This window comes from Sprattus sprattus (assembly GCF_963457725.1).
Source record: "Sprattus sprattus genome assembly, chromosome: 11".
In the NCBI taxonomy this organism is placed as follows: domain Eukaryota; kingdom Metazoa; phylum Chordata; class Actinopteri; order Clupeiformes; family Clupeidae; genus Sprattus; species Sprattus sprattus.
In genome coordinates this window covers 5,213,378-5,230,477 of record NC_137909.1, presented here as the reverse complement: position 1 = coordinate 5,230,477, position 17,100 = coordinate 5,213,378, and the positions used below count along the sequence as shown (strand labels likewise).

Below are 17,100 nucleotides of genomic sequence, written 5' to 3'. Positions count from 1 at the left end.
TTTCATAGTTCTTAGAACACCCCTTTGAGGGACTTTTTAAGTTCCTACTTCAGGGTTGGTAATCTCCCAGAACAAGGGGAACCATGGGGGACGTAGTGTTCGGTGATTTGTCCAGATGTAAGTGACGTCAGAATACCAATCACCGGCCTGCTTACGTCACTTCAGTATTCCAACTGGTGGTGCAAATGCACACAGATAAAAGGCCCTTAAAGGTATGCAGGTCTCGGGGGAGTAGGTAGTTCCTGTCAATGAGTCCCTAGAACTGTTTTGTCCAAAAGTCTCTTGGTTCAGGTCCCCCTCTCTAAGCATAAGAATGCATCTTTGGTGACAGCAGCCTCCTTGGTCATCACTCATGACTGTAAACACAAAGGGCAGAACACACACACAGGCACAAGCTACATGCCTTTGAAGTTGGCAGTCAGTACTTGAGGAGAGACGTTAATGGCCTTGATCTCCTGCAGCAAACACCACTGAAGCCCAAACCTAACTCAATGCACGCCAAGTTCACAAGCAAACGAAAGAGTACCTCTTGGACCAGTAATTGCACACACACAAACACACACACATAGGTTAAAAAAGACAGAAATTACACAACAAATAACAACATACACAACATCTGAGGATGGATGACTTCACTGATAGGAATTCCAGTAACTCTCCTCAGACATTTAATTCAATACTACACTATGTTACATGCCAGGAAAAAAGCAAGAGTAGTACGCTAAAAAATAGAATACCAAAGACATGCCTGTCCAAACTGAGCTTCATCAAGAGGAAACCTCTATTCATTGTGGCACTGAATGGTTTAGGAACAATTGATAAATTCCAAACATTTGCATTTGTAAAAAGAGACCCAGAGATGCAGGCAGCCATCAATAAGTTATCATACTAAAACCTTACTACCACTCAGCAGAATTTAGCTTCAACCTTGCAGTCAGCGATGCAGAAACAGCCTTATGCTGGGAGCATATTTTGATCCTTTGATCCTAGAAGCAAGAGGAATGATCAATACAGCCACAATTGCTGTTCAAAAGCCCTGCTGCCTTACATAGACTAAGAACTGTTGAGACAGTGCAGACTAACTAACCTTTCAATTCTCCTCTCCCACAGCTGAGGAGGAGAGGGAGACACCAGTCTCCTTTCAAATATCCCCACAGATCGATGTGCAGACGCTCTTGCAAATCATGCCAAAAATATTCAAAGCCAATTCATCAACACAGCAGCACTACAGGCATCACACTAGTCCTTTCCCTTTCTGGAACCCTTCCCCCGTTCATCTCACTCTCTGCAGGTCTTCTTCTCTCACACTCCCTTTCCCTCTCTACTGTACTAAATAACAATTAATTATTTAAGTCCGTCAGTTAAAAAAAAAAGCACCAGAAGATGAGACTGAGGTAGAGAGGCTCCTGTCCGTCTCCCCACCGCTCGTCTCCCCCCCTCCACTCACCCAGCGAAGGACAGAGGACTGGGGCCTGCGAGCTGTCGTCTCATCGCCCGCTCCACACAAAGGAGAAGGATCAGCGTTCTGCCGCTCAGCAGCACACAGCGCAGACAGCCCAGCTCTGCAGCCTCTCCTCTCAGAGACATCAATGCACTCGCTCCCTCACGGAGGAGGAGCAGGGTAAGAAGGGGGTTGGGGTATGGACGTGTTTGTGCCGAGTTCTGTCTATTGTTTATCATGTCATAGGCTGTGAGGTTGCTCTTTGGCCCTTTCTGACAGCAGGGCTGCATCCACTGCCTTTGGTCTGCCATAAATCAGGAGCTAACAGGAGCTTGTTCCTCTCCTGAAGCCGGATGGATATACGGGCCACAAGCACCTCCAGCCTTGGGGCTCAGCGGTGTGTCAGAAGGAAGGTAGGGTAGCCACAAAGGTTTTCGGGTTCAAACGCTTCTTGCAAATGCCATGCAAATCTCCAACTGCTCTAGATCAGAAAGCTAACAGATGTCAAGCCAATGGGCGATCTTGGCAGACGTCAGCATTCCCGCGCAGGTGAGAAGGCAATGGAGGCCACGAAAGGCCAGAGTGGATGCACGCTTCAGCTGTGAGGCACTGCCATGACAGAATGTACTCTATGTGCTCTCTCTGTTCAGGGACTGTCATGCAAGAGGACAGCACATGAAGTACAATGGGGCTGGAAGGGGCTCCAATCCAAAGAGACAAAGACAGATTACACTCATATCCACATCAATCATGCTGATGAAGCACATCGACATGAGATCAGTAATTAAAACGTTTCCACATTTTTTTTAATTTTCAATTGTAATAAACTTTGTGTTCTGACTTTGAGGGAAGTATATGATTTTTGAAGGTTGTTTGTAACCACTTGGATCCAGTTTAAATGAGTAAGCGCCATTTCCCCTGCAAGGCAATCATTCTGGACCAGTGAACCCAGACCATACACCATCCCTCAAAGCGCCAAAGAGTTCTAAAGCACTGCAATTACTTCTGGGTCACTGAGGAAGTTTGGTAGCAAAATGATGTTATGGTTATAAGTCACGCAAAGTGTACAACCACTCAAATTCAAATCATGTATATGGATCAACAGACCTGAAGTACTAAGTAAGATCCAAGTAGGTAATGCTACTGTTATGATTTGTTAAGTCATTCATTCTTTTTGAGACAGTAAAACATAGCCTTATATTGTAAAGACCAAGCTGGCTAAACTTTTACATTTGCCACATAACGTGCAAGTGGTAAACTACAGTTTCAATACTTTGTGAAATTGGGGAAATGTATGGAAATGGCAAAGAATTTTGCATTAGTCTGCATAAGTGTTTTGGACAAAGCAGAACCACTTCCAGAAGCAGCTCCATGGTAAATCCTATGAAGATGATCTGCTAATAGCTTAAACTTGACGGCTAAAGGAAGAATACCATTGTAATGTAAATGCAAACCACACACACATCAGTTGATTGTGTGTGTGTGTGTGTGTGTGTGTGTGTGTGTGTGTGTGTGTGTGTGTGTGTGTGTGTGTCTGTGTGTGTGTGTGTGGTACCATTTACGATGCTTTTTAACAGCAGGGGGCAAAAAGCAGGTCAAAACTTCCAGCCATTCTCCAACCCTTTGCCATTCGGTCATCCTAATGTCTAGAGCTTGGGGGGGCATCAAACAAATGTGAAGAGTCACAAGATGATATTCTGTCTGTATTAAACAAGTTTTTTTAAGTTTAAATTGAGAGTTTCCATACGGTTCCTCCGAGAGAAAGAAATGGACCAGATGCTCTGTCTACACAAACTCGAAATGTCCTGTTCTCATTTAATGAAATCCACAATTGCATTGACTTTGTCTCCTTGAAAGTTCCCATCAATATTTTGCCAAGGAGCACATTCTGGAGAAATACAACAGGGGATGATATCCATTTACCTGCTCAAGCGAGCACATATATGTGTGTGTGTTTGTGTATGTGTGTGTACTGAATAAATGGACTGATAAAACATTTGCATTGATCTGGTGAAGTTAGGTACAGGCATGAAAATGGGTCAGGGTGAAAAAGGTGAGGAGGATATTACCCCTCTAGAGGGGTCCGGGGGCAAGCTCCCCCGCAAGTAAAATGTAAACATCCCATATTTTAAAGCATCAATCTGATGCATTTTGAGATGCTATTTTTCCAACCTGGGGAGAGCTGGAGACACTTAAATTCAGCCATGAGTCTAAAATGATTATGGCCTCCTTACTTAGTATTATGCAAGCCATTTCATGCCAGCCTGTCACTGGGTCTAACATTTACAGTATATGAGGCACAATGTGGTGAGGGCACCACAAATGGCTTAATGCATAACCCCCACAAGAGGTGGTGGACATGCTGTAACTTAACTTGTCTACTCTTCCATCATGATTGACAGCCAATACAATGTTATGTAATTCAGATTTCAATACATTTTATTGGCAATATTTCCATGCACTCGTGCTCCCTTCTGGCACGCGCAACCTTTTTTCAGTTTGGCAGGGGCTTTGCACGCGGTCAATTCCCTAATCACACCATATCACCCAGTTATTCAACATAATAAATCAGTGGCGAAGAAAACAATACAATCATATTTACTTGACAAGAATTCCATAAACAAAGATATCTTTACATTTTGCATCATTAAGCTTCTAAAGAATATATACAGTGTATATATATTTATACTTTTTTTTTTTTTTTAAAAGCTCCTATTTAAGTATCCATCTATCTTCTTCCAGTGGCACTTGCTCTTGACTGCTTTGCCTCATAGCTTGGCGACTTGGCCTTTTTGAGCAGAGCATCACTGAAGCCTTCCATGTGACAAGTCCCTTTTGCAGCCATGCTCACCTTTCTTGTCACTAAAGTGCTTATCATGTCAGTGCTCAGGGTTGCTCTGTATTGGGTCTTGTTTATGGTAACAAGACTGAAAATCGTCATCTGACGTCATGATTTGTTTTATACCTGCAAGGCTTGTAGGTTGACTGGCTGCAATAGTAGGAATTATTTGCTACGTTAGCAGTCTGTAGTCAAACACCTTTGCAATGGTCACTTTGCCCCAACAGAGCGATTCAAAGTTAGAACAGGGAGTCTCCGTGGCGTTTGAGTTAACGTAACTGCAGCTAAATTAGCTTACCCCATCAGTTATTCACACCGTAGCCGTCTCGTAACCATGCTAATCACATCATATGCTTGCTACTACGGCTAACCTTTTTATACAAATGTATCTGAAGGTTATACCCCTTGAAATGAATCATCTCGTTAAGCTACCGAACACATGTTTTAACGTTTTATATATAACATTACGGTCAAATGTATGTGCTTGATTATTACTCCCCCACTTCCCACTGTACCTCAGCAAGGGTATTTTACGTTCCACTTTCTTGCGTGAGCTCTGACTGTAGACAGAACTGTCATTGGTGAACCGCTTTCCCAGTGTTGCCAGATATAATTAAATATCCTCCAAATACGATCATTTTGAGCCTTTGATATGATACGGCATTTACAATCTGGCAACACTGAGCACCCACACACAACACCCCCCCCCCCCACACACACACAAAAAAAAACCTCATCGAATCTGCACGATTCACGTAGGTCACCTATTTTGTTTTCAAAACGGCAAATTTTGCCGAAAGGTGAGTGATTCTCATGCCTGTATGTAGCTTATTGTCATTTGCTGGGCATGGGTTAGCAATCCCCTACTACTGCCATGGAATCACACTTCACACTGAAATCACACTGAAATGCATCTCTAGTTTCCCCATTAAAAATGAATGGGGGGGGGTTGTTATATATATCTGTAATGGTATGCGGATAATCTGCATTTTGTTCAGTGGTCTTTGAGTGCCACAGAAGATGTCCATCCTATCATAAACAAAATGTAGGCCTACAATGAAGTCACAAAGCAATAAGCTAACTCAGAAACTGTTAAACTAAGTTAGCAAGTTGATTATATTTAGACTTGCAGCACAAGGCAGTTACAAATTTCTGTAATTTTTGTTTATAACCGAACAGCCCATAAGTCACATTGCAACCAACTTGAAAAACACTTGAAGTGGACTTGCCTCAAGCTAACTGGAGGTGTTCCAATTAAATATCCACTACTACAGGCTTCAGTCTAAAAAAGGCAATTAATTACGATGACAGCAAATTGCGCAATTCATTATTTTGATTGACTGACAGCACTAATATAAATTGTAGGCAATGACATGAGTTCTAAAGAGGTGAGTCTTTAAACACTTTGTGATGCTTTATAAATGTACCATGGGCGTCACTTGATCAGATAGCTCTAGGTAGGACACAAGAGTCTTGATTGCCATCTCTTGCTATGGAGAGAAGGCAAAGATATAAGACCTTCTTCAAAAGAACAAAGTGCTCCAGTTTTCCTTACAATGAATGGAGACCACCAACTAGTTAAAATAAAGAAAATAAGCCCAAGAAAATAAGCCCATATAAAAGTAATAATAACTATTGAGACAATAGGCGCTGAACATGTATCTGTTTATTTACATTTATTTCAGTGAACTGACATCAACTTGGTTTTTGCTTAGAAACTGAGAACAATTCACCTGATAAAAGGTTTAAGAAATGCTGGTCTAGAGAAGGGCAAGTGACTATATATATATTTTTTTATATTTCAGGCAGAAAACTTTCAACCACTGTCTTGGCTTGATGTTCACTACAGTATAGGGCTTCCAGCGGGCAGGGTTCGGTGCTCCATTTAAACATGATGGCATTAGGACAACAATACAATTAGATATGGGCTCAGGGAAAATAAATAAAAAGATGTGTCCTTATTTAATTTATGATATTCTTCAGTAAACATTCACTAATTGGTGTTTCTATGCTGTTTACGTATTATTTGCTGGGTTTTGGTCAGGGCTGTTGAAGATCAAGTTTGAGGATTACTCTTTGAACTTCGTCCATATTTGAACACAACAGCATAACTGAACAAAAGCATTTTTGAAGGAGACTGAAAAGAAGTTTCAGTGCATGTTGTAAAGCTCTACAACCAAGACGTCATACTGAAGATCTCAAAGACAAAACTGTCCTCATCACTGGTAGACACAAACATCCTAGACTGATAACTCATGTCATGCAGCGGACTCACTGATTCAACCTAGAACTCCATTCTGAACAAAGAGCCTTTTCTGTTGAGATGTGCATCCACCACTCAAACTTATTTCTGAAACAAATCTCTGAACTTCTTATCATCAGAACTCAAGCTTGTTAGGAGTCTGGGTTCCTGGTTTAAACATATTATCTTTAACAAGCTTGCCCCCTCCATGTGATCCTGCCTCATGCGAATCTTGTGCTTCCAATAGAGGTATTTACAACATTTACTTTTGAAGGTGCAGTCCTCGATCCTAGTGAAAGATTGTTGATATTTGACAGCCAAACAATCCTTCTTTTAGTGCTCCAAAACCAATGCTGTTGATTAGCAATAGATAAACACTATATTTTGCTCATTCTGAGACGCTTTATTTGTTTCCAAATTACAGAGCTAGGACTATATGAACACCAGAATGTATTGGAGAGCGCAGATGGCTAGAGGACCATATTTGACAAAAAGTATATTGGATTATAACTGAAGACCACACCTTTAAATGTCAAATCATTTGGAGGAATTAGACTTGATCTGGTGCACTGAAAATCTCTGGCATTTGCACTGCAGGTTATAAACTCACCTTTAATATTTGCTAACCAACCAGTACCTTTGGCAGCCCTACCGAGATAGAAACTAACCTGCCTAACATGTTGCTGAGGCGTGTGCCACTGAAGAAACGTCTGGTGTAAATACATCACTCATCCAAACATTGACCAAACAGTGTTTGAGATTAGTCCCACTCAAATCCAACAAATGCACAGCTTTTGACCCCTCCACGCAGCCCCAAATACACAGGCTAACTTTTTGGCTATTCTCATTTTCTGTCATATAATGATTTGTCAGACTCTCCTTTGTAATCAATATTACAATTGTCCTACTTTGGAAACTCAGTGGCTGACATTACTGGAGTCAGTCTGCTTCACATTTTGAATGCTCATAGTGCTCCTTTAAATTGCCATTGTATGCTTGCAGATAGGATACTATTTAACAGTGACACTTTGCTCTTGACCATCAAAATCCTTCATTTCTCTCCTGCTGAGAAGTACAATCCCTTATCTATACCCAAGGGGATTGTAAGTTACAGGCAAGACAATCTCCTCCCACAACTTTGCAGGCAACCAGACGCTCAAAGCAATGCTGTATTCATGCTCAAAGACAGTAGATTGTGACACAGAGCTAGGCTTTAGTTTAACCTTCAGGTAAGTACAGTATGGGAATAATTCATGTAGCTTTGTTCAATTACATCCACCGCACTATCTGTGATGTATGGTAATACTACAATTGGGTAGACTAGAACTCAAAAAGTGAGCAAACCAAACTGTTATAGGTGGGGATTCTGCATGATGGGATGTTCACTTTTGAGCTTCACTAAACCGTCCTACACCTTTCACACACCCCTGGCATCCCTCTGGATGTCCTGATCAATGCGATTGTGTCTGGTTGACTAGTGATTGTTCATGGAAGACTGTTCACAGGGGGATTGTGTGGCCCACTGACATGGCAGGGTTTGGGTGACATGAATCTGCCAAGTTCCGCAGCGGGCTGAAGACCAGACTGGTCATTATATCGACTAGATCTGGTTGTCTGCTATATGCCCAGTACGACCCTCATTGACCAAAAATCTTTTTGATCTAGATCAGGAGTAAATAATTTAGTTATTATATCCTCAGGGTTTTTCCAGTGGTGACCAGACCACAATGCACCACGGGCAGTGGAATTTTAAATCCCACAGGCTTGGTTCACAACAAGGTATTGATATGTACAGTTATACTCATCTACTGGCAAAATAACTGACTATGTTTAGATTAATCTTCTATTGAAAGACACTTGAGTTTGAATGGTTAGGCTACTAACTTCGTTCGAACTTGTAAGACCTGCCTGTCAACTCGTCAGTGTTATGTGAAATGTGAATGTTAAATGATTTTAAAAAAACATGTGTAACACTGTTAACGATGCATGAAACAGATGAGCAGGATTGTGGCCGAATTTTGGGTCACATTGGAATGTCATTTTCGACAAATTCAACTTCAACTTCAGTGTCAACGATGAAACGCGATCGAGTTTAATTAAATTAAAATATCAAAATAATACCTTTCCAATTTCTACCTTCGATTCGTAGAGCCCTTTGTTGTTTAACTGAAGGAGCGACCATGATTTATGCGTGTCTCCGATAGTAAGCTACCCCTAGATGACCCTTGCATACCAGACAAACATTTGCATCAAATTACCGAAAAATATCGTTACCCATGACTTTGTCTTTAACAAAGATCATAGGTTGCGTTTTGTACCTGTAACGTAATCGACCACAGACTAGGCTGCTGTTGCTTATATTGTCTGTTCTGTTGATTCAAATGCTGATTCCAGTCAAACAATAGCGCTGGACTTTTTAAACCTACGCTGCGTTTAAAATCAAGTGTTTAAAGGGATTTAAAAAAAAAAAAATCATGGTCCAAAGCCGCCCGATAATCCACAATGATGTGCGCCTCACTAGCTGTGCAGGTGTGCTCTTTAAACTTATCCCAATATATGACCTGGACCCCGGTGTAACAAGTGCACACGACGGCTCAAAGTCTGTTCTCGTGAGAAAACCATGACTGCAAGCCAGAACTAGTCGGACTGTTGCTGCAAGAGCTTGTATGGCTAAAGTTTCAAGACTAGTGAACAGAGTGCGGCAAGGTATCACATCTCGCAATGAATGACAACTATCAGAAAGTTTTCTTACCTGGAAATGCAAGCACTTTCCTTTACGTCCTTACAAACACTGAAAGGGCACAGAGGAGCTGGTGCAAAAGCGTGACAAGTTTGTCTCTCCCAGCATGGCGGCTGCTGCACTGTTGCTCGGATTCAAAAATCCCTTCTCGCCTACGATATCGATGGAGATGGGGAGGAGGGGTGGGAGGAACGCTAATACGCAAGGTAGAGCTCGGGAGGTTTGACAAACCACTAACCAACAGATGTTTAATCTATAGCATTGTAGTTTTCTGTGTTAAATGTTCGCTGTATTGTGGTTGAAGACAGTAGCCTAGATTTCCTTCATTCTTGAATTATACTATTTTAACAATCACCCACGTAGCCTAAAATGTGATTTCTCTTGGGTTGTTTGTTTAGTAGACTATGTTGCAAAATTAAATATTCCAATTTTACGTATTTTGCGTAGCCTTTTAGCCCACGTTATTTCGATTTTGTTACAGCTATCGCCTAAATTGACCTCAAGTCTAAATTAAAGCATAAAATAGATAAGTCTACAAATAGGCCTAGATGTGAGGAGTGATACCACCCCATGAACGAAAAAAAAAAAATCGAAATTCAAATTTAAACAGATACAACTATTGCATGCTCTCAATGTCTCTGATAATTGTAAGATATTAAGCATATATTTCTTTCAGTTGCATAGCCTGCGTTCAACCACTTTGAAACTAAACTTTCCTAACGATATCATTAGATTTATTGGTCAGGTATTTTAACATAAGGACTGTGGTTCCGGACGTTGATGAATCTCACACAGACAATATACAGTACATGTTGACCTTCATAATTTTTGCAGACAATACACAATATATATGCATTACTCAGATTAGCCTATATATATATATATATTTTAACAATATACATGAAGTGTGGGTGGTACTACAAACTGCAATAATGTGCATCACATATGGGAATTAAATGTATGATGAGTATTTGTACGTATTTTTAAATGTGAAGCAGGGTGTAATAATTATCTGAATACACAAGAGCACCTATGACATGGCAGATAATACTGGTCAGCTGTTTCATAAGGGTGATGGCATGAGGAAACTGCTCCTGTGTCTGGTGGTTTTGGTATCCAAGGTTCTGTAGCGCCTGCTGGAGGGGAGGAGTTGAAAAAGTGTCTGGAATGAATCTGGAGTGATTAAGGAGCAAAACTGAAACTTCACGTGTATTCTATCTTTTCTACAAAACTGCACACAATGCTGAAAAGGCTCACATTTAGTAAGGTCAGAGGTTATGCAATATTTGACTATGTAGGCTAGGAGTGTATTAAACCCATGGTTACGGAGAACAAACTAGCCCTTGTCTTATCTTATATATGGTGGGTGGGGGAGGCCAACAGAACAGACTCCTTCAAGTGGTTGCTAAAAACAATCACAGCTTTGAGCAGTGGCAGCCACAGCTTGTGTAGAGTCCTGAATGCTTTGGATTGTAGAGTTCAAGATATTGCAAACACACCCAAATTTGATTACATGTTCATTACCCTGCCCTCTGTGTTGTAAAAATGTGTGTTTTGTATGCCTAGTCTGTAGCCTAAGATTTTACAGATTTTGTCTGTGCATTCCATTGATCTAAACTCTTCACACTAGTTTACAACTCTTATGTCCACACATACATTGAACCTGTTCCACATTTATTTCTAATGAATTTACAGTGGTCAGGGCTCTCAAAGTCCTGTGTTTAAAATGAGCATAAAATGCGGCAGCTTTAATCAGTCATGACATGTGTTGGTAAAAGAAAACAGGTGACTCTGAAATGCTCTTTAGAACCGTCACCATTGCTGGCATGCTCATGTGTAGCTGATTCAACACATGTGAATTGATCCTCTTCCTGGGTGATTCCAAGTCTGATCAGTTCATTTGTCAGTGTGATCTCTGTTATTCTCGCTCTCGCTCTATCTCTCTCTCTTTCTTGCTCTCTCCCCCTTTCTCTGTATCCATTTCTCCTGTCCCCCACCTCTCAAAGTTATTTTGTCAAGCTAAATTTAGTGGCACTGTCTGAGTATCCATGCAGAATGTAAATTCCTGGTTGCTGGTGTGCACACTACAGTAGGCAATGTCTGTAGACACATTTCACCGGTACACCCTTTCTGGGCCCTTTCACACTGAACTGCAACAGTTTGATAATATGAAACATCTTTGCAGTATGACCTTGCATGGTATAATAACTTTGAGCAGAAGAAGTGCAGTTGAGATAGATGGTTAGCCTGACTAAAAGAATGTTGCTCCATAATGCACATGACTTGAATACATACAAATAAATTGATGATTGATTGACACTTTCTGTTCACATTCTGATTTCATTCCATTGCAATGTCATTATCTGCAAAGCTTCAATGACTGTTTGACAGAGCTAGAGAGAACGTCAAACATTCTTCAAAATAGCAGTAGTGAGGAGTGAATGACCTTGCCATTGGAATGGAAATGCATTTCAATATTCGTGTAGCCTAAATAATATGATTTTGGTGAACTCTGTAGCTTTGGTGGCTGAATGTGAAAAACATACCATTCCTCTGATCAGGCAAACAGAATTCCTCAATATGCCTTTTAAGACTTGTTTCTCTGTTTAGTGCACTTGAAACAATGCAGAATAATCAACATGCATAGAATTCACAAGAATGTTGCTTACTATTTTCACTGTAGGTTTTTATATAACAAAAACTACAAAGTTCACACTTAACAGACCGTCCCGTTAGTGACTAATTTGCAGCAGAGACATTACAGGGATGTGATTTGCGGCTACCACAGACGACTTTGCAGCTACTAGGCCAGTAGCCGGTTTCTTTTCACACTCCAGCACATTAAGTGGCAGTAGTACTCAGTGAGGTTTTCCGATAGGACAATGAATGCCGAAGAAGTCACTGTGATATGAGTTCCATGGAGCCAATAAGGACGAAAGCGTCAAAATAAAAGTACGTTTCAAAATGTTGTCTGCAAATCCGGTTTGACAAATGTGTAAACGTTTCACACGTCTGTTGTGCTGCCAACTAGCCTACTTTAGATAAATACACTGCACATGGCATTTGCGAATTGTAATTTTAGCTGACGCATCTGGCAAATAACCATGGAATGAAATTCCTGTTAGGTACACAACATTTCGTTTTTTGATTGTTTATTGTCATTAATTTCTCGATAAAATGTATTATAGATCCAGAAGGTTGCATTTTACACTAAGAGCCTCATAGCCGATTAAAAAAACAAAACCGTTTATTTATGCTGCTTGTGAGTATACTTACTGAAGAAATTGAACATATAGACTGTTTAATATGAATAGGCAGAACCGAGTTGTGGGTTGAACTTTCCTAATCATGTGACCTATTTAAAGTATGTATTATGCAATTAATATTGTTAACACCCACACACACACAAACATACAGAAATAGATGTGTGTAATATTTATTTACAACAGTGGTGGCTGGTGAACAAATTATACAAAACAAAATTTCCTTTAAAAAACATTACGTATTTTAGGATACAACTGAGCTTGGGATACAAGTGGTATTAAACAGAAGCAAACACTCTTTGACTTGGGAACCTTTGCCTCTATGTTAGAAGACAAAGGGGAAGGCAATGAACATGCCATGTACCTACTGAAAAGTGATTCAGAATCTGAATCATTAATAGGATTATTGCCTAGTAGGTTTCCACATACAAGATTCGTGTCTTGATTGCGTGGTTGCATTTCTTCCCACAAAAGAAACAATATAAAATAGTATAATAAATAAAAGTCTGAATAGAAATGTATTAAGTTAAGTAAGTATCAATATGAATGTAAAAGGAGAATATTGGAAATGTGCAACAGTGCAAGGTTGTGTCGATATGATGCACTGACTAGCGGTCCGTGGGCTAAAACAGAAGTTTGTGGGCATTGTTGATGAGACTGCTGCTGGAAAGAAACCGTTAGGTTTTGGTCTTAATGGATAGCAGTCTCCTACCAGAGGGGATTTTTTCCAAGACCTTTATTGTGTCATTATTGTGTTCCCTATTTATAATACACATGTACTGTACATATAGAAAGCAGTGGTGTAGTCCAGGGTATACGCATGTATACGGAGTATACCCACTTATTTTTCTGTCAGAATTGAGTATACCCACTTCTCAAAACAGGGCGTTTATACTGTGCTGTATGGGCTGCTTCAAAAAATTAAGAGTAGCCTATACCCACTTCTCCAGGGACCACTACACCAATGATGAAAGCATATACAAAAAAAAATGAAAGCATACACAAACAATATTTATATACCCATGAGAGCTGGAACAAAGAGTAAGTTGTAACTTTTGCATATCTTATCAGTTAGCAAGACAGGGAAGGTTGCAGTAGCCTATCTATATGCTAGATTACATGTAATGTCATTCACAAAAAGACCAAACAAGCAATGCTGAAAGATACAGAAGGGAAAAAACTTTGTTGACCACCAAGGTGAATCAGGCATCAATACATACATATAAGTACTTGTTATACGGATTTCACCCCCGTATCAAGGATGCACAATTGTTTTCGCAGCAACACAGATGCAGTTCATCAGTAGGCGATCTTTTAAAACGAAATCAGTTTGGACTTTTATTTTGACTTTTATTTGGTCATATTGACATTTTCGTTATTGTCGCTGGCTACACGCTACTAGTGAGATGGCGCGGCCCTTGAAAATTATTTTGATGACTTTTAACGCTCCATATTCTGTTTTCATGTAAATGTCCTGATTAGAAGTTTGCTCAATAAGTCATTTAAGCAACCTACGCTAACTAATGTATGCGGATAGCTATTTGTTTATAACGCTAGTTAGCTGTCAGTGTATAACGGGCTAAAAATGTTAACGTTAGCTAGTCAGCTAGATAGGTCACTAGCTGTCTGAAGTTTACTGAGTTGAAAACCATGTTAGTTTGTCGAAGTTGTATCCTTACAATCTGTGTAAGCAATGTAGATTACTATTATAGATTGGTCTGTACAAAATAACAGTATACAATACTGATGTAATCTAATGTGTGTTTCAGGTGAACAGTGTCCAAACATGCCACTGTCTACTGAGTCTCAACCAGGGGATGAGCAGTATGTCCTTGTTGCGACTCTGGATAATGTCAGAAATCTTTCCAACATCCTAAAAGCCATTACTTTTAAAGACCACGCAATTTTTAACGCCACGCGGAATGGATTGAAAGTGACTGTAGAGGACTCCAAGTGTCTGCAAGCAAATGCCTTTATACAGGTTTGCTTGTTTCATTTTTATGTTTCACATCCAGTTTTAAAAGCGATTGTGTGTGTCACAACAGCATCACGGCTAGTCCCCATGGAATATTTTAGATATTGACCTTATTTAACACTTAACAGTCATGATGGAGTCTCAACTGAGCTTAATGTGTTGTGATTGCAATTCAGGCGGAAATCTTTCAGGAGTTTGTCATGAAAGAAGATTCTGTGGGATTTCAAATTAATCTTACAGTCCTCCTCGATTGCCTCACAATCTTTGGAGGAAGCACTGTACCAGGTAGATATTTCACCAGTATGTAGATTGTTCATGTTTTTGTGGTGAAGGTACATATTTCTTTATGTTGTTAATGTGGTTACGCACTAGATGCTTTGATATTTGGTGTGTGTGTGTGTGTGTGGTGTGTACTTAAATATGCCTGACTAGATAGGGCAGGGGAAGGGTTTGATAAATTGTATTATAGGACCCTTAAGGTGTGGTCTATAGATAATATGTACCTTACACTTTTTGTGGTGTTGGCTGCTGAGTTTAACTGTGAATAATCTTTCGCCAACATCAAGGACCACACCTTTAAATGGAACACTTTTTGAATAATGAAGTGGCTGTAATAGCTTGGGGAAGTATCTAAACAATTACCATTTTGCAACTCTTGTAAAGGTGCGGTCCATGACTCTAATCCAAAACACTTTTGGTCAAATTCAGCAAATTGCTCCTTAGTATCTCCTAGCTGTCCGTTCTGTATGTGTGCTTAAACTATTGTGTTCGTACACAGATTTGGCTCTGTAAACAATTCCAGCCAATCATCATGTTACTTCAGGACCAAGGGAGGAGTAATTTGATTGGCTGTTGAGCTCAAATATCATAATTTTGCCAGAATAGCAAACTCAACCTTGAACAATAACTTTAATGTATTTTTTGGAATCAGGCTGCACTTATTAACCCATAATGACAAACCAAATATGATTTCATATTCAATTATCTACAAAACAAAATTCTGCATGTATTTCAAATACTTTCTTAAGCCACTGTATACCCTTTGATGCAGGATGCAAAGAAATCTACAAACAATGATGATTTAGAGGGTTGTGATAGAAAAATCAAATATTATATAGTTACTGTATGTCAATGTCTTTCCTCTTAATAAAGGAGTCACAACAGCATTGCGCATGTGCTACAGTGGCTATGGATTTCCCCTCACACTCTTCCTTGAAGAAGGCGGAGTGGTGACCGTGTGCAAGATCAACACCCAGGAGCCAGAGGAACCAATAGACTTTGACTTCTGCAGCACAGATGTCACCAATAAGGTCATCCTTCAGTCAGATAGCCTGAGGGAGGCCTTCTCTGAACTGGACATGACCAGTGAGATCCTCCAAATCACTATGTCGCCTTGTCAGCCATTTTTCAGGTAATGCCAGTTGTTTGTCTGGTACCCTATTTTTTTTTTATTCACTTAGGGCCCTCAGTGTTCCGCTGCATATTGGTTGCGGTAGTTGTCACTAAGGAGCAGGGATTATATTTTAAGCATCTAACTGGAGTGATAAACTCATGACTGAGCTTGCAAGTAAACTGTCAGTATCTTGCCAAGTGGAACCAGCTAGTAAATACAAGTTTACCATCCTCAGTGGCTGAGATCTTCTCAAGTGAGGGTTTCCACTCTAATACCAGTATTGAAATACTGGTCTTGTCTTATGGCTCCAGGTGGTGGTAAGATGGACAGGCTTTGTTAGGGTAGATGGATGCTAGTTTGCGTTATATTACACTGCTCTCTTACCCACGTCAGGCATGACAAATATGTGACATTTCTAGTGGAGATGAACAGTGTTTGATCACATGTACCCATAGTTTCTCCTTGTCATCTGAAAGAGGAGCCTCTAGAGATACCTTTGGATTGAACATCTGTGCTTCGTCTCCATTCCTGTAGGTTGTCCACATTTGGAAACTCTGGAAATGCACATTATGATTACCCCAAGGACTCGGACATGATGGAGCTCTTCCAGTGCAGCACAACACAGACCAACAGGTTAGTTAGTCCTCCGAGTGATGTTATGGTGTTACATCTTTCTAGTTTGTCTTCAATAACAACAAGAATATCTTGTCTTTTTTGCAGATATAAGATGTCCTTACTAAAGCCATCAACAAAGGCACTGGCTCTGTCCTGCAAGGTGTCTGTGCGCACAGATTCCCGTGGATTTCTGTCACTGCAATACCTGGTGCGCAATGATGATGGGCAGATCTGCTTTGTGGAGTACTTCTGTTCACCAGATGAGGAAGTTGATGAGGAATAATAATAGTTAATTATTCTTTACATATTACACAGTCATATGCCCAGCTGCATAATATTTCTGAGTTTGACATTTTTGAACACTTTGTGTGTTCCAAGTCTGTTCGTTAATTTCATTATGTTGTCATTGCTTTGGTCTGTGAATAAGTATAGGGGGCTTTATAAGGTTTGTGTATAAGGTTTATGTTTGTATTAAGTCTATGTATTTGAATGATAATGATAATGATAATAAAATAAAATAAAAACAATACAATCATCTCCTGCGAGACTGCTTTTCATACGATGTACAGCAGAGAAGGTCAACTCCCGTGTG

At 40.1% G+C, this 17,100-nt stretch overlaps 2 protein-coding genes across 5 annotated transcripts in view; one reads left to right on the top strand and one right to left on the bottom strand.

Annotated features, from left to right (window-relative positions):
- sema4d (sema domain, immunoglobulin domain (Ig), transmembrane domain (TM) and short cytoplasmic domain, (semaphorin) 4D) overlaps positions 1 to 9,382 on the bottom strand; it is a gene marked incomplete at its 3' end in the record, with an annotated part of 44,564 nt that extends 35,182 nt beyond the window's left edge. For all 3 annotated transcript variants that reach the window (XM_080847933.1, XM_080847932.1, XM_080847931.1), the window contains exon 1: positions 9,275 to 9,382. The remainder of the gene's footprint in view (positions 1 to 9,274) is intronic.
- Positions 9,383 to 13,932: 4,550 nt separating this feature from the next.
- Positions 13,933 to 16,937, top strand: rad1 (RAD1 homolog (S. pombe)). Of its 2 annotated transcripts, XM_080848110.1 has the most exons (6): positions 13,933 to 13,990; positions 14,295 to 14,506; positions 14,677 to 14,785; positions 15,653 to 15,911; positions 16,428 to 16,526; positions 16,614 to 16,937. In XM_080848110.1, exons 2-6 carry the CDS (start codon positions 14,312 to 14,314, stop codon positions 16,789 to 16,791), a joined length of 840 nt encoding a protein of 279 aa, XP_080704236.1. In that variant the 5' UTR covers positions 13,933 to 13,990; positions 14,295 to 14,311; the 3' UTR covers positions 16,792 to 16,937. The 2 variants fall into 2 exon arrangements, with proteins under 2 accessions (XP_080704236.1, XP_080704235.1); XM_080848109.1 differs by lacking the exon at positions 13,933 to 13,990 and having other exon boundaries at positions 13,996 to 14,506.
- Positions 16,938 to 17,100: the final 163 nt, after the last annotated feature.

Bases quoted from the DNA above. Each gene is read 5' to 3' on its own strand.
- rad1 (XM_080848109.1), top strand. From the start codon at position 14,282: ATGTGTGTTTCAGGTGAACAGTGTCCAAACATGCCACTGTCTACTGAG. The intron at 14,507-14,676 runs GTTTGCTTGTTT...ATTGCAATTCAG, and splicing joins AAGCAAATGCCTTTATACAG to GCGGAAATCTTTCAGGAGTT. The intron at 15,912-16,427 runs GTAATGCCAGTT...CCATTCCTGTAG, and splicing joins CCTTGTCAGCCATTTTTCAG to GTTGTCCACATTTGGAAACT.